The following is a 17,110-nucleotide window of genomic DNA, read 5'->3' as shown; positions in this document are numbered from 1 at the left end:
GAGACATCCTTGAAAAGGTCCTGGACTGAGACAACAATCCACAGGTGTCTGTGGAAAGGGGGAAGGGAATGCAAGAGAGTCTCACTGCAGCGATCTTCAGGGGAGTTGTTGTTCCAGCAACAGCCTTGGCCAAGGCAGTGCTGGTTGAGGGGGCCGAAAGCAGATAAGATTGGGGTTGTTTGGTCTTGGGAGTAGGCGCCAATTTGCTCGTCTACTCCTATTCCGTCCGGTCTCCGAATTGCTCCAATTTCCTTTGCAAAGCCGTGAACTTCTCCGTGTTGTTATCCATATCGCGGTTAATAGCCGCCAGGATGTTATCCATATCGCGGTGTATAGCCACAGTCTGAGTGCCAACAGCTCTGCCCAGCGCTTCAATCATGTCGGGCAGCCTTAGTGGGCTTTTGACAGCTGTCACCGTTTCATACATTTTCCGATAAACCAGGGTTCCGCCTAATCCAATCAGCAGAAAGCCTGTAATCAAGGTTCCGAATAGGTAGATGTCTTCAATGTCCTCCACGGAAAGGGCCGCCAGGCACACGACTCGCCACTTCTCCCACGCGTCCATCGAGTAGCCAGCTGCGAACGTCCCGGCAGGACAGTCAGGTTCCCCCGAACCCAAGCTTCTCATCGAGAAGATGGTGTCAATTTCGTTGAGAGACCAGTTGATCAAATCCATGGTTTTTAGTTCGAAGAGCGTGAGAAAGAGTGAATCATTTTTGATTTGTAACAGATGTACAAGGATCAGTGTCTAATTATAGCCCATGCCAGCAGTAATGTCCTCATCGGCATCATCCTCATCAACATCATGAGTTGTTGGTCTGTGAGCCACAGCTGGGTCTAGTCAGTGTGTCAAAGTGGTGCAGAACTTTGAGAAGGCCTCAGTATGCCTGAGAAAATCTATCAAACTCATGCTGAATTCATGACTGTTCAGTTGGGTTGTTACTATATCTGACTGACAGAGAACTTTCCATTAGTGTGGAAACCCATAAATTGACACTGACATTTTTAATGCTAAGTAGCAAATTATGTCTTATGGATGGTTTTATTAAGTTAATCATGAATTCATTGGATTGTATAGTCAGATTTTTTAATTTTTTATATATCTAAATGGTTTTCCACTAACACAGCATAATGTTCTGACATTACATAGTTGTTTAGTAATTGTACACAAATGGGATTATATGTACATAAACGTTGTACATTTGATATAGTATTGACTTGCTATAGGAGCTTCAAGGTCTCTGAGGGTTTCGAATCATTTTTAATTACTTTGTTATTTATCATAGGCCAGTATCAGTGATGGTAATATTTTGTGAAATTAGGGCATTTGAATACACTGAAATTGTGGATTGGAACAAATTAAGCAGTGAAATAAGATTAAACCAGTCAGCACAAGGAGGTGTCCAACTATTCAGGCCTATGATCTGCCTGTTTGTGTCCTAACCAAGACGAGACATGTAGGGAGAAGTTTAAGATGGAGTCTCTTTATGTAAGTACAAGACAGCAGTGCAATAATATCAGTAACATCAAAGTAGGACTGTATATATGTTTGACTGAGCCAGTCAAAGTAGAGCCAATCTCATGTGTTTCATGATGTCATTTGATTTGTTGGTAAAACTGCACCACAGTTTTCTCCTGTTCGCTAGTTTCTATGGAGCCACTACGGATTCGACGGATCTCATTAATAGCGTCGATCCCACTGATTTTCCTCATCTTCACCAGATAGCATGCCAGCATTGTGCCGGTCCTCCCATGACCGTGCATGCAGTGGACAGCAACCCCCTGAGAAAGAAAATAACAGGTCTGTGAAGGTAGGCTTAAACAGACAGCTGAACTGTAGTATGGCTAATTGGAAATTTAAGATATTTCAGCAACTCTTTGGCTAGTGCCACATCCATCTTACCTCACCCTTAGCATTAGCCTCTTCAACGATAGTCAAGAACCGGTGGATTTGATCAAAGGTTGGGGCACAAAAGTCATGTATTTTGATGTGATGAAGTGTCAGTGCTGGGCATGTGTCATGATTTGGGGGTTTTCTTTCACATAGACACACTAAATGATTTATGCCGTTGTCTAGAAGGTACTGGTAGTGAGCTGGCATCCTGGGCATTGCCAACCCAGCCAACTTGCTTGGCTCTACCCAGGAGAAGTTTGGAGGAGGGGAGTATGGCATTCCGGCTCTGCAACAGAACAAATAGAAGGGTGTGTGTAAAGACCACTTTGAGAAAAGCATCAGGATTATTCTTTCACAGTGTATAGGCATATTCAATAAAGTATTATGTCAAAATATGCCTGCGTACTATTCAACAGTCAAAGCTGGGAGAAGTCGAAAATTCAAATCTGATTTCCCTTAAAGATAAGGTTAGGTAAAGTTTTGGGCGCATTGATGCACTGGAAATACTTTCTTCCTGAAAATGCAATTCTTTAATTTGAAGACAGACAAATGGTAAACTGAGACACAATCTTTAGATGCATCCTACTATCTATTTACTGTCAACATCAGTGAATCAATCAGCGGAGCTGACTGGAAGGGTGAAAATCCAAAAAAACAAAATGGTCAGGTCCGAGTGTTAAACACCACATGGTATGAGTAAATCACATGGCTCACTGGCAGCCTAATGAACAATCGTTTGATCGCTAATGGGGAAATCTCAAACATGGTCTGTTCAGGGATTTAGTGATTTAAATTTGAAAAGCCACGATAAATGTAAAGACCACGTTGGTGCTGCAGTTAGTGAAATTGCTGGGCAGGATGCCAGTCGATCGAGTTGTGGATGAGGGTGTACTGTTGCAAACAGCGCAGCACAATGCAAATGTAATGGATACTTTGTGGGGTCTGGTTGATGCCCTGCTTATCTGGGCATGCAAGAGTTGCATTCAGGGGGCATATTGAGCAGGCCAGTTCAGACAACAAGAGAAACTATAGAGAGCTAGCAGAGGTGACTGCACGATATGAAAATCTACTTGCAGTCTTCATCCGTGTTTACTGGGATGTCTAAAACCATCCAAAATGACGATTTCAGTTATAGCCATCTCAATTAGAAGCAAAATCAAGCAGGAATTATGCACGGCTCCATTCTTCTCTTGGCAGACTGATGAAACCACAGACATAAGCTGTCATTCACCGCTCTGTCATGGTCAGATAGGTCAACCAGCAGCGCAGTATTAAAGAATGTTTTCAGGGTTTTTTCAATGGCTCCTAGTGCAGTGTTTGCTCCCTGCTATGCACATCGGCTAAATCTGGCCTCGAGTCAGGGCGTCAAGTTCATCCTCAAGGCAAGTCTTTTTCGCTACGCTGGGAGGTTTCAGAGAGTGGCAGTGCTTGATGAATTTGTTCCCCAGGGTGATGAATAGTGTGGGGTGTGGAATCACCAGGGAGTACATGGTGTGTGGCAAGACCAGGGTCCCTGGGACAGGATGCATTAGTTTACCATTGGCCAAATATGCAGCTATGCCTTCCCACCCTTTGCATTACTTTGGCAGACACTCCAGCAAATCCACGTGACCAATCAGAAACCGTTTCTGATCGCACCACATTGTGTTCACAGCCCTTAGTTTTTTAAAGTAACACTATGCAACAATTTGACACTTTTTGAGGTATGGTTTTATAGGCAATTAGTTTTGGTACCATCCTCAAATTCATTTTGATAGTATATGGTCATGTGAAGGACAGATAAACACCTGTGTCTTTCCCACTAGCCATCCAGGATATGCCTTATGTAGTTCTGTATACCGGGCTGGAATTCACAGGATGACATTGCCAGCTATACTGCCAAAAGACACCAGTTAGTGTGTTGGCAAGTTTGTATTTAGTGTCAACTGGGCTGTTGGTGGTGTTTGCAAGGTTTTTGCAAGCCTTTTAGGTAGTTAGCGTGCTAGTTTTGGAACATAACTCCTTATTGTTGCTTTAATGTCATGCATTCTTTGATCCTAGCCTTTTCAGCTTCTATAAATCAAGGCTTTCCTCATAATACATGTAAAACTAAATAAAAACGAAACCCAAACTAGTAAAGTCTTCAAAATAGAAATAAAACTAAAACAACGTATGCACAAACTAACTAAACCCAAACTGAAAAAAAAATCAAATTTAAAAACTAGGATAACTCTGATTGGTGTGCCACCGAGGGGTTTCGGTCTAAACGGTGCCATCTGGTGGCCTTCCACCAAACGTAAATTAGGTTACAGATGTAACCAGACCTTAGTTGCATTAAGATCCTTCGCTCAGTTAAAAGAAAACCATGATATAGGATCTCCTAGGCCCAATGCTGAAACAGCATCATTTCCCCAATTAATCTTAACTCTCTGAAGCTCAAGCCTGGAAAGCACTGTATTTTCGGAAGGAACTATTTTTATCGAGTTCCTTTTTGCATACATATAAAAGCACACATTTCAATGTAATTAAATACTGTGATTTCAACACAAAGATCAGTTAAGGATATATCTGTACAAGTGCTCATTATGAGATGTCAGTTACAACTCCCAGCTGCCTAATCTAGTCTGAGGCAGGCATTGAGAGCAACATGTCAAACATACAAGTTTGTAGCTAACGTATGTCAGTGTGTGACCATTTGAAGGCATAATGTTAGCCATATTAACCGTCAAAGAAGTACCTGGCTAAAAATAACGGTCAATGTTAACCTCTTTTGCGTTAGCGTTCTACGTTAACATTTCAGCAAGGCATCACGGATGCCTCAAACCGCAGTGATTTAGTTGCATGATTCATAAATGTACCCTATAGTTGCGAGGTAATGCACCTTGATATGAGCGAACTTGCATGTATTGCTAAGGTGTTATGGTGTTGGCATGCCAGCATCTAGCTACATGCTTAGGAAACACGCTTAGCTTACCTAGCTAGCGTGATTGTAGCTGAGTGTCAAAAAACTGTTTTACCAACCTCGACCACTATTTGTTAGAGTGCGGTGTAATGGAACGTTGAACCATTCTTCTCAGCCAGTGCAGAGACTTTGGAAGTAGCTAGGTTAGCTACACAGTATGGGTATCTGCACTTGTGGATGTGCTCCACAGCTAGCTAATGATAGCTATGCTAAGTTCTATCTTTGGTTTTCACCTGGCTAGCAAAGTAAAGTGTAATGAATGTAATGTAAAGTGAATTCACCCACGTTAACTGTTTATGTAACGTGTTAGGAGGATTTGACGCATCGTCACAAAATATGTAAACAACAAACGTGTACATTGGAACGCTTGAAGATCGGAAGCCTTGTGTCATTTAGAACCATAGCTGTTCTTCGTGGTATGTCAGGATGGCCGAGCGGTCTAAGGCGCTGCGTTCAGGTCGCAGTCTCCCCTGGAGGCGTGGGTTCGAATCCCACTTCTGACAACACTTTTCTGTTTGCTTGCGATTTTATGAAGCCACAAGCACCGTCAGACGTTATTCAGAGTATTTTCGAAGCATCCTCATACGTAATGCTAATGAATCATTAAATACTGCCGTGGCAAGATCACATTTTATTTTGTTATAGCAGAAAACCACCTTACTTTACTGAAACAAGAAGAGGAAAGGGTCAGCTGCTTCAGATTCCTCGGAGTGCATATCAGCGATGATCTCTCCTGGTCTGCTCACACAGACAAGGTGGTCAAAGCGGCCCTGGAAACGTCTCTTCTTCTTGAGGAGACTGAAGAAGTTTTGCATGGACCCAGTCATCCTCACAAATTTCTACAGATGCACGATAGTGATTCACTTTCACCACTTTGTTAACTTGCAACTTTACACATTGACGCTTTTAACTACTGTTTGCACTATCGTTATTGTAGGAGCCATTTGGGTTCATGTTTTAATCTTGTGTGGGACACTAGATGGCGCTCCATTTTAATTGGGCTCACACCATATAGGTGTGAAAGTTCATGCAGGTATCAGGTGTTGCTTGACTGAGGGAGAGCACACACACCTTTTTGACCGCTTCATTTGTATTTGCAAAGGTCTGTTACATGTATATAAGATGCAAGTTTGGATGTATGGACATGCTTATGGATTGGATCTTATTGTGAGAAATAAAGTTTGCATAACCAAGAAAGAGAACAAAAAATTGGAACTTATTTTACATCTAACAAGCGCGTCAATTAAGTGCTCGGTCAGCAATCCCTCTGGGCTTAAAGTATAGACTTAGCCCATACACAAGTCAAAAAGGTATACTGCTCCACGTTACCGACGCAGTAGATTAGGCTACAGCCGCGTTCGAACCAAGCCAAGGCCGTTGTATGCAACCGTGGATTGTAGAGAAAAGGACATCACGTTTGTTCATCCAGCCAACAACCACACATCCGTGGACAGCGCGAGGACGGCGTTCGTATTGGAGTCAACGTTGCTTCACGTCTCTGCGAATCTAAAGGCTACCATCTACCACCAGCACAGAAATCAACACTTCGTTTCGAAAGCCAACTGGAAATTCATCAGACGCATGGCGCCCAACGCGAGGTATGTGTAGCGCTACTAAAGTTTCGTGTACACACTGTGGGGCTAAAAATCCAACGCATTGGTGATCCGATGCATTGGTGACAGTCGGGTTGGGGAGGATCACTAAACTTGACGTTACTTTGTTGCGAACTTGTTGCTAACAATTGAACTGAGATGTACGAAATGGCAGACAAGCCCACTGGGCCACCGGCTGATTCAAACAATGTTGCAAATGGCGCGGATGCGCAAGTGGACAAAGAAAAACGTGTTGTAACATTAACTGCTAAAGCGTTTGTTGAAAAAATTGAACGATTGCAAAAGGATAGGAGGGCTAAGCTTAACAAAGCGAGCCGCTTAAAAAGGAATATAAAAGAGCTTATACAAAAGGGAAAGAAATCACAGGTCCAGTGTGCTTTTAATGAGCTGCTTAAAGTATGTGATGAAGCAAAGAGTGTTCAAGATTCTGTGATTAGTATGTTACCTGAGGTTGAACAAGAGAAACATGATGTGTGGTTTAAAGCCCAAATGTTGAACATAACTGAATGTATCACACAGGTGCAATTATGGGTATCAAGTGGTGAACAAAATGTATCCAATGATGATGATGGCATCAACCCTGATGACAGTATTTCAAATGTAGGCAGCCAACACTCAAGCAGGAAGAGTGCGTGCAGTAGTGGATCAAGCACTACTTCCTCCGCAATAGTTATAATAGAAGCAGACAAGGCAGCACTGCTTGTCCGTATGGCGGCGTTAAAGGAAAAGCATGCTTTGGAGGAGCAAGAACAGCAAATAAGGAGGAAAAAGGAACAACAGGAACTGGAAACCATGCTTGCTGAGTCTTCAGCTAAACTTGCTGTGCTACAGGCCTCTGATAGCCGGTCAAAGGTATCCAATGCAATTAATTCTTACCTGGAAAGAGGAACTAGAAACATGGCACCTGTAAACAGATTGGACCCATTGGCAAAGAAATTCAATCTTCTACCCCTAAGCAGGCCCCAGCAGACCCAGCAGTTGACGCTGCCCGCAGCCATCAACCCATTAACAGCCATAAGGCCGCCTCAGGGAGCTAGCCAACACCTTGCAACTCGACCAAAGGAGTGGACTAATTCTAACAGCCATCATAGACTGGAAAGGGAAACATTCACGTCGACTCTGGAACGTTCCCATCCCAACACTCAACCAACAGATCAAAGTCACTCTGGAGACCTTCTCATAGTAATGCAAAAGCAAAATGAAATAACATCAGCACTCGTCCAACAACAACGCCTATCATCATTGCCAGCAAGAGATATCCCCTTGTTTGATGGAGATCCTCTGCAGTATATTTCCTTCATGAGAGCATTTGAACAAGGAGTGGAGGAGAAGGCCAGCCAGGGTGACTGCCTCTACTACCTTGAACAGTTCACTAGGGGTCAGCCAAGGGAGCTGATCCGTAGCTGTCTTCACATGACACCTGAGTATGGCTATGCTAAAGCAAAGCAGCTGCTGTGTGAACATTTCGGCAGTAAGTACAGAATTGCTGTGGCATATATAGAAAGGGCTTTGTCCTGGCCCATAATAAAGACTGAAGAGGTCAGCGCATTGCAGGGTTACTCTCTTTTTCTACGCAGCTGTTGTAACGTGATGGAGGAATTACAGTACATGCAAGAGTTGGATATGCCAATTAATATGAGGGCAATCATGTCTAAACTGCCATTCAAGCTCAGAGAGCGATGGAGAACCATTGCATTTGACATACTGGAGAAAACCGAACACAGAGCCCTGTTCAAAGACCTGGTGAAATTCCTAGAAAGACATGTCAGAATAATATCAGACCCCCTGTATGGTGACATAAGTGACTTAACAACCTTTAATTCATTCATTCCAGAGGCTAATAGGCCAAAGTCCGATCAAGGGAATAGGATCAACGCAAACAGCTTTGCTACAAACATTGCATCCATGGAATCAATGAAGAATATTGGAGAATGGAGGAATGCGTCACAAGGACTTGACTCTACAGTGGAACTAGGTTGCGCGTGTTGCACTCAAGGCCACTCATTGCAGCAATGCCAACAGTTCAAACAGATGAAACACAGAGACAAGCTAAGCTTTCTTAAAGAGAAAGAACTCTGCTTTGGCTGCCTATGCGCAGGGCATTGGAGTCGGAACTGTGAGGGGCGGTTGACCTGTACGACTTGCGGACAGAGGCATCCCACTGTACTTCACATCGACAGGAGAGAGACAGCCAGTGCACCTACAGAACCCGCCAAGGAGTCAGGGGCCCAAGTGATTACAGCATCCCCGAAAACTTGTGATCATACAGGGGCCGGAAGGGATCGTTGCCTGCTTCCCATCCTGCCAGTCCAAGTCAAGTCCATTAAGGGAGACAAAGTAATTCAAACGTATGCCTTCCTAGATCCTGGAAGCTCCGCAACATTTTGCTCAGAGCAGCTCATGCGAAGGCTCAACCTTGCTGGAAGACCAACTCGTCTTCTCCTAGAAACCATGGGACAGGAAAGAGTGGTGCCAGCATACTCAGTCTCAGGCTTGGAGGTGTCTGGAATCAATGACAACCTTTTCTATAAACTCCCAGAAACCTTCACACAGAAGAAAATGCTGGTAAATTCAGATAACCTGTTGAAGGAAGGAGATTTGGCAAAATGGGCTTACCTAGCAAAAATTAAAATCCCCAGCATAATGGCTAATGTTGACCTGTTGATTGGAAGCAATGCACCGAAAATGTTGGAGCCCTGGGAGGTTGTCAACAGCAGAGGCGATGGCCCATATGCTATGAAAACAGCCCTAGGTTGGGTTATTAATGGTCCTTTGCATGGAAGCAACAGCAGTTCCGGAGAAGAGTGTACATCAGCCATGGTTAATAGGATATCCATGTGCAAGGCAGAGGCTATGCTAAACGACCGACCCATCACCAAACTGACCGATGATCCAAATGATCTCGAACCCCTGACTCCTAACCATATCCTGCTTATGAAAGGAAAACCATCTTTACCACCCGGACTGTTTGAACAAAATGACCTGTATGAATGTATGAATGCTGTATGAATCATAGGTTAGCCTTAACTTGTGTAATTTTACCTTGATAATGTTTCAAACTTGTGGAGTGTCTTTAGTTGTGATTTCACTCTGCCCACTTTTCTTAATGGCTCCCATTGGTATGTGTTTTAATTGTTATGTCTGTCGGCCATCACAATTAGGGGCCAGTGTGTAGGAGCCATTTGGGTTCATGTTTTAATCTTGTGTGGGACACTAGATGGCGCTCCATTTTAATTGGGCTCACACCATATAGGTGTGAAAGTTCATGCAGGTATCAGGTGTTGCTTGACTGAGGGAGAGCACACACACCTTTTTGACCGCTTCATTTGTATTTGCAAAGGTCTGTTACATGTATATAAGATGCAAGTTTGGATGTATGGACATGCTTATGGATTGGATCTTATTGTGAGAAATAAAGTTTGCATAACCAAGAAAGAGAACAAAAAATTGGAACTTATTTTACATCTAACAAGCGCGTCAATTAAGTGCTCGGTCAGCAATCCCTCTGGGCTTAAAGTATAGACTTAGCCCATACAGTTATTATTGCACTTCCCGTTATTCCCATACTTGACTCGTCCCTTTGTATAGTGTAAAGTGTATTTACTATATTTATTGTTTCTAGGTTAGTATTTGTTTATTATATGTTCAGAGTATTTATATGTTATGTTAGGTTGTTGTGCGGTGTCTTGTAACAAGAATTTCAGTGCCCAGTCTGACTGTGTTGTTCCGTGCATCTGACAATAAAAGATTTGAACTTGAGTGCCAAAATGTCCAGGTACTAAAAATGCCAGATACACCCCTTCCCCCCAAAAGGTATTATCAGTATGCAATAGTAAAACCACACCCCACAGATAGAATCCACAGAAAAGTTCACATCAACCCACACCAAAGAGGAGTCATCCCAATCCAGTAGACAATCCAGACAGCAAGTCGCTACCGGCCAGTGTGGCGGGCACTCGCTTTGTCACGCTCAAGCATGGAGATGGTTCTGCGCAGGCCCGTCCACCAGGAACGCTCCCCAATGACGCGCAGCTCCTCCCCCCCATGAGGAATATCCAACTACAGAGGGACACAATACAAACAAACAAACACTTAAAGCAGCCTACATGCCATTAAGCGGTGAGATCCAGTGACAAACTAAATGACCAGTGTGGTGGAAGAAAGAACCTCCCTTTTGCCTGTCAGCTGGAGAGTGTTGCTTGTTGCGCTGTGTGTGTGTGTGTGTGTGTGTGTGTGTGTGTGTGTGTGTGTGTGTGTGTGTGTGTGTGTGTGTGTGTGTGTGTGTGTGTGTGTGTGTGTGTGTGTGTGTGTGTGTGTGTGTGCGAGTGTGTGTGTGTGTGTGTGCGAGTGTGTTCTACATGCATCTCTGTCCTGTAGGCCTTCTCTGTGTAGAAAGTTGAGGGGGGGGTGTGTTTGCGCGTGCCTGCGTCTGTGCATGCGTGCGTGTTACACCTGCATCTATCTTGTAGGCCTTCTCTGTGTAGAAAGTTGAGGGGGGGGTGTTATACCTGCATCTCTATCTTGTAGACCTTCTCTGTGTAGAGTCTGAAGCACTTCCCTGCCTGGCCTCCGGCTCTCCCTGCCCTCTGCTGAGCTGATGCTTTACTGATGACCGACACCAGCAATGACTGATACAGGGATTACACAGACAGACCGACTGAGACACACACCCACATTACATTATACATTGCACATCCATCACTGTCTGGTTTGGATCGGCCACTAAACTGGACAGGAACAGACTACAATGGACAGTCAGGTCTGCAGAAATGATTATTGGTGCCGACCTGCCCACCATCCAGGACCTGTACACCTCCAGAGCCAGGAAACGCGCTGGGAAAATCATTGCAGACCCCTCACACATGGACATAATCTGTTCCAACTCCTCCCCTCTGGCAGGCGCTACAGATGTCTGTACACCAAAACCACCAGACACAGGAACAGTTTTTTCCCCTTGCCGTCACTCTAATGAGCAGTTGAGTTGTGTTATACTGCATATTTTCAGTTTAAGTACATTGAGAGCAACTAAACCCAGAACAAATTCCTTGTATGTGAAAATGTACTTGGCCAATAAACATGATTCTGATACAGTTACACACCCTTACATAACATCAGCTGTGAGAGTAGCTACCTAAACATGTGATAAAGAGATTGTATTCATATGACAACCTCCCAATATATTGGTTTATATATCGGAATTTAAACGATTGTGTAGAAAATAGTCTGATTCAGTCAAAACATTTCGTTCTCATTCAAAGGCCCCTTAATATAGCAAACGTTCTTTGACGAGAACGAGCGAAATTCAAGTAGAGATAAGGGAGTGTTTGTAAGGTAGCTAGATAGCATATATAGCTAAATAAATCGATACAACATAAAACAACGTGTGAAATTACTTCAAAACTTAAAGTTATATTGTACAGCACGAACAGATCTGATGTGATGGAGCGAAATTCCAGTCAGATAACAGAACGTTTGTAAGGTAGAAAGCTAGCAAAACACAAAAGGTGAAATTACTTTGTAGCGCCTCTATGATAAAAGGTGGCTAACCTGAATTCTTTCAAATATAAAAAAAAATCGCTTGGGGTTTCACTAATAAACTTGACAATATGATTAATGTGTCTGCAATCAGTCACTTTTAACTGAAAATACTCTTTCACCTTGAAATCACTTAGAACAAATAGTTCAGTATTCAAATATCAAATGCAATCAAATGCAAATGGCCTAAATGGCTGCTTCAGGAGGAGGGCACAATAAAAATGGTAAGTTACCTTTACTCAATGATGATTTAGCCACACTCACAGGCGGCAGAAGGTGGAGGAGAGATTACGAGAAGATCCATGTGGATGAAGACACGATTGACGAGGCTGAAAAGAAGCAGATGACGATCTCGCAGTTCCACAAGCTTTACTAGTCGAGTTTGCTGGTCGCTAGCTTGTTAGCAAAGTCCATGCAAAAGCACTAGCCACTTGGTCAGCAGCTAACTTTTTTCCTTCTTGTGTTGAGTTATCCACTCAAACTGACTAACTCTAACACAATTACAATTACTTGAAGAGTCCTGGTCGAACACTTTCACTAATGAATGTGTATAAATTAACTAAACAGTAGGTGTTTCACGGTACCGCAAACAACAGGCTTCTTTGTCGTCGCTCTCTCTCAACTCCTCACGGTTTCCTCACGTTAGCTCACTCCACTCACTTCCTTCCTTTCTCTTTGACCTTGAATGTGATTGGCTCATCATCAAAAGTGACAGAAATAAAATAAATTCACAAAATATTTGTCTAACTCTTTCTTCCTATTCTTACATGTACATTTTAAGCATTTTAACAAATACTATTAAACAACAAATAATTAACATTTAAGTTAACTTTTTAACCTTAAAATGTTATTTATAACATCATGAACTTATACAACTGAAATTCAACAGAGTTACAACTTAAATAATTCAAGTTATATAGCCACCACTGTGTTTGTCACAAAGAAGATGGCCTGCTCCTCATGAATTTATGTTGTTTCCATGCATTAAAAACAATGTGCATGCATCCATGTCACCAAAGGGAACATTAAAAAAAAAACCGAGGTAGAAAGCTAGCTAAACACAAAAGGTGAAATTACTTCAATAATTAAAGTTATGTAGCCACCACAGTGTTTTTCATAGGGTTATTACTATTACAAGGAAGATGGTCTGCTCTTCATGGATTTATGTTATTTCCATGCATTAAAAAAACAATGTGCATTCATCTGTCACCAAAGGCAACATCTCTAAAAAATTGCGAAATTCCAGTCAGATAACAGAGAGCGTTTGCAAGGTAGAAAGATAGCTAAACACAAAAGGTGAAATTACTTCAAATCTTAAAATTATCTCATACAGCAGGGTACTAAATGTGTAAATACTCACCATGTCGACAATTTGCCTCGGAATATTTCAACGATTTGTTATAGCTCGCTTCACGTTCTCCGCTGTTTGATTTACGCCCCCTTCAGGTCCAGCTATTTCTGGTTGCCTCACGTCGCCCAACATGTCTGCCATGATTGGTCAAATGTTGCAGAATTTGCCAACGGGATTGGCCGAAATGTTTGGATTTTGCGGACGTCATTGACTGAAGCCTCAACATTTGGCTGGCTGTATTGGAGGCGTGGGTACGAATCCCACTTATGACAACATTTTTCTGTTTACTTGCGATTTATGGATTCACAAGCACCGTCAGACGTTATTCAGTGTATTTTCAAAGCATCCCTTTACATAATAATAATGAATCATTAAATACTGCTGTGGCAATCTCACATTTTATTTGGTTATAGCAGGAAACTGCTGCTGCTTGAGGTTCCTCGGAGTGCATATCAGAAGGTTGCTAGTTCGATTCCCTGTCGAAGCGGCCTTGAGCAAGACACTGAACCCCTAATTGCTCCTGATGTGCAGTGTAAATGTAAAATGTGTATACATCCTTGTAAGTCGCTTTGGATAAAAGCGTCTGCTAAATGACTAAAATGTAAAAATGTAAATGTAAATGCATATCAGCGATCTCTCCTGATCTGCTCACACAGACAAGGTAGTCAAAGCAGCCCCGGAAACGTCTCTTCTTCTTGAGGAGACTGAAGAAGTTTTGCATGGACCCAGTTATTATTCAGTGTATTTTCAAAGCATCCATTTACATAATAATAATAAATCATTAAATACTGCTGTGGCAATCTCACATTTAATTTTTTTTATAGCATGAAACCACCATAGTTTACTGAAACTTGTTGGAACAAGAAGTCCAGGTACTGAAAATGCCCTAATACCTTTTCAAATTAATCTAAAATATTAGGAATTGACTTTATAATGTTTACCTTGATTTGACTCACTAGCATGACAATGTAACCAACTGTTGGTTTGGTTGTTAGCACTGGTGTCTTGGTGCAGTGAAATATGCATACAGTTAACACACTGAACCCACACTGTACCCAACTCAAACGGATTAAACACAATTTGGTGTAAATTAAACAACTCCACAAAATGTTGACCTCCCCTTCATTACAGTCATATATAGATTATCAAAGATCACAATGAGATTCAGAGCACTGTGTAGAGGAATGTTTGAAAGATTTTTCTTGGGTTTTGTATAAATGACATGGTTGTAAAAATGAAATATGTGTCCATGAGTATTTTCAAATCATCTGCATATGTTTGAAGCACAAACCGAATTGCAGACTGCATCTTTAAGGCAGCCAAACTGGATATATGGGTTATAGCTCCTCTGGCGTGGACTCAATGACCCTGATGACTATTTTCCCCATGTTCTTGTTGGCCTCCATGTGCTGGTGGGCGACAGCAATATCCTGCATGCTGAAGACACTGTCGATGACTGGTTTCAGAGCTACAGATGAGTTCAGCGGTTCGAAGTGCTGGAGAGCTCTGTCTGAAAAGGCTTTCACCAGCTCTGCTTTATACTGGAGAGAACACATACACACGACAGTAATCGATTAACTGGACATTTATGGTTATTATGTATATTTGCAGCAATTCTATATAATGAGAATTATTTTCAGTAAACGGCTCCATAGTAAATACACCTTTACTAGGTTGCTGTTTAGAGTAAACATCAGATAAAATAAAGGGCATTAAATAGGAGAACTAGTGTTCCAAGTCTAACCTGTAGACTACGTGACCGTAGCAGGCTGCAAAGCAGATGTCCACGTTTGGACAGGAGTTTGCCCAACAGGTCTCCCTCCACATGCCTGCCTCCCATGGCGCCATAGAGGACCCACCGTCCATCCATAGCCAAACACTGTACATTCTTCTTCCAGCATGAACCACCCACACAGTCCAAAATAACATCTGCACCTCGGCCTACCGAGTTAAGAGTGTGGTTATACTTATGTGGTCTCAAATATAATTATGTTTAACTGTCAGAATTAAATAAGATATATATACAGTAATTTAAACAACAAAAAAACAAAACAAATGTAGCATGCTTCCAGTATATTTTTGATTGCATGGCTGCACTTAGTTACCTTTAGTGAACTCCATGACCCTCTCAGCAAATTCCTCATCTTTGTAGTTATAGGCAGCAGCTGCCCCAAGTTTTTCAGTCATCTTAAGTTTCTCTTGGGTTCCTGCGGTTACTAGTGGAATGGCCTGAGTCAAGCGGAGCAGCTGAATGGCTGCAGTGCCAACCCCACTGGCTCCAGCGTGCACCAGCACTGTCTCTCCAGGCTGCACTTTAGCTATAAAAAAAGGAAGCACTTTTTTGGGGCGTCTTCTAAATGTCTACTTTACAATTCATAGAGTATACACCATATCCTGTATTCATTGGCTATTAGATTAGTATTTTATCTGTGTGCTTATGTGGGCTTCTGTGTGTGGACTACCTATGAGGTGAAGTAGCTGAAAGGCAGTGAGCCAGGCCTCAGGGAGAGCTGCAGCTTGGGTGATGGTCAAATGAGGAGGAACTGGCATCACCAACTCTTCAGGAACCGAGACGAACTCTGCATAGCCACCCCCAGAGAGCAGGGCCATGACTCGCTGCCCCAAAACCCATTGCCCTTGGACGCCTAAACCCAGGGCAGCCACAGTCCCCGCCGCTTCCAGTCCCAGGATCTCGCTCTCACCAGGTGGGGCTGGGTAAAGTCCTCTTCTCTATTAATAAAGCAGCAAAACAAAAAACTGTATGTCTATGTACACTGCAAACCACCAAGTCACAAGGCAAGCGTGCCATTTTAAGGCATCTAGCTCTTTAGCTGTTATGGGATATGTTCAAAGAAGATTAGGATATACCTGCAATAGGTCAGCCCTGTTCAGAGCAGTGGCATGGACCTTGATGAGGATCTCTCCTGCTTTGGGCTGAGGCCTGAAAACCTTACCCACATACATCTTCTCAGGACCTCCTGGATCATCAACACATACTGCCAGCATGGTCTGCATGTCAGCAAGTTCAAAATTACAGTGAAAATGTTTAAATGTTTTTTTTTTCAGGATTCTAGAAAACCGTTCGGTATATAATTGCAATGAATAAAGTGCATAAGGAAAGGGCTACAAACATTTTCTTGAACAGTGGATCCTGGCTGCTGCAACATTTTCAGAGATTACTGTGTGTGTGTGTAATCTATGGTAGATAACAGACAGGTAGAACATGGCATAAATACATAGTAAGATTGTGTTGTAGCGAGTTATAGGCAGCTATGTCACATGAGCGGTCTGCACATTTTGGGCACATAGTTGATGTTCATGATTTCTTCGCCGATGTACATAGATTTCGAATTTCTGTGTAAATTCGAGTGTAAAAAGGACTTTGGATGTAACTTTAGATGCAACATTTCAAAGTGATCCATTGCAATGCACTCTAATTTTGTGTTCAGTGTAAGGGGCAAACTAATGTATAACCTCCACTTGACTACGCAAAAGTGTAGCCTACTTTTCCCGACAAGTTATTTTTTTTGGAAAACCTCAAAGCCAAACGTTTAAACCCCAATAATACTTACTTGAAGACCTGCACAGTCACCTACCGCAGGAGTGAACGAGTATATTATTTAAAAAAAAATATTCAACATATACCAGATAGAAGCCTGTGAGTTCAGTGGTCAGTTTCATCAGAAATGTGAATTATCCGAACTCGAAACATTTGTTGGACACCTTTCGTTCACAACGCAACAGACACCTAGCGGCAGCGATACGTATTAGTTGTC

General features: G+C 42.5%; 2 protein-coding genes and 1 non-coding gene across 6 annotated transcripts; 1 reads left to right on the top strand and 2 right to left on the bottom strand.

The window, feature by feature from the left end:
- Positions 1-1,468: 1,468 nt before the first annotated feature.
- On the bottom strand, positions 1,469-13,335 carry dusp23b (dual specificity phosphatase 23b). Of its 4 annotated transcripts, XM_031580584.2 has the most exons (5): positions 12,217-13,335; positions 10,333-10,507; positions 5,193-5,674; positions 1,904-2,180; positions 1,469-1,782 (listed from the first exon to the last, which is right to left on the bottom strand). In XM_031580584.2, exons 3-5 carry the CDS (start codon positions 5,225-5,227, stop codon positions 1,597-1,599), a joined length of 498 nt encoding a protein of 165 aa, XP_031436444.1. In that variant the 5' UTR covers positions 5,228-5,674; positions 10,333-10,507; positions 12,217-13,335; the 3' UTR covers positions 1,469-1,596. The 4 variants fall into 4 exon arrangements, with proteins under 4 accessions (XP_031436444.1, XP_031436445.1, XP_031436447.1 ...); XM_031580585.2 differs by lacking the exons at positions 10,333-10,507; positions 12,217-13,335 and having other exon boundaries at positions 5,193-5,762; XM_031580587.2 differs by lacking the exons at positions 5,193-5,674; positions 10,333-10,507; positions 12,217-13,335 and adding an exon at positions 4,895-5,185.
- Positions 5,256-5,338, top strand: trnal-cag. The gene has a single exon. It is a non-coding gene; the product is annotated as a tRNA-Leu (tRNA).
- A 380-nt stretch (positions 13,336-13,715) lies between the features above and the next one.
- On the bottom strand, positions 13,716-17,063 carry tp53i3 (tumor protein p53 inducible protein 3). The gene is made up of 7 exons (XM_031579816.2): positions 16,907-17,063; positions 16,466-16,530; positions 16,203-16,343; positions 15,797-16,064; positions 15,440-15,652; positions 15,079-15,275; positions 13,716-14,875 (listed from the first exon to the last, which is right to left on the bottom strand). The coding sequence occupies exons 2-7, from the start codon at positions 16,499-16,501 to the stop codon at positions 14,672-14,674; spliced, it is 1,059 nt and encodes a 352-aa protein (XP_031435676.1). The 5' UTR covers positions 16,502-16,530; positions 16,907-17,063; the 3' UTR covers positions 13,716-14,671.
- Between the last annotated feature and the right edge of the window lie 47 nt (positions 17,064-17,110).

The sequence above is a fragment of the Clupea harengus genome, chromosome 14 (genome assembly GCF_900700415.2).
Source record: "Clupea harengus chromosome 14, Ch_v2.0.2, whole genome shotgun sequence".
Lineage (NCBI taxonomy): Eukaryota > Metazoa > Chordata > Actinopteri > Clupeiformes > Clupeidae > Clupea > Clupea harengus.
This window is presented reverse-complemented; position numbering and strand designations above follow the sequence as displayed.

Excerpts from the sequence above, each read along its gene's own strand:
- dusp23b (XM_031580584.2), bottom strand. The coding sequence starts at position 5,227 with ATGACACAAGGCTTCCGATCTTCAAGCGTTCCAAT. Across the intron at positions 2,181-5,192 it reads CGATCTTCAAGCGTTCCAAT|AGCCGGAATGCCATACTCCC; the intron begins GTACACGTTTGT and ends GTTCTGTTGCAG. Across the intron at positions 1,783-1,903 it reads AGGCTAATGCTAAGGGTGAG|GGGGTTGCTGTCCACTGCAT; the intron begins GTAAGATGGATG and ends TTTCTTTCTCAG.
- tp53i3 (XM_031579816.2), bottom strand. The coding sequence starts at position 16,501 with ATGTTGCAGCAGCCAGGATCCACTGTTCAAGAAAAT. Across the intron at positions 15,276-15,439 it reads GGTCATGGAGTTCACTAAAG|GCCGAGGTGCAGATGTTATT; the intron begins GTAACTAAGTGC and ends TTAACTCGGTAG. Across the intron at positions 14,876-15,078 it reads TACGGTCACGTAGTCTACAG|TATAAAGCAGAGCTGGTGAA; the intron begins GTTAGACTTGGA and ends TGTTCTCTCCAG.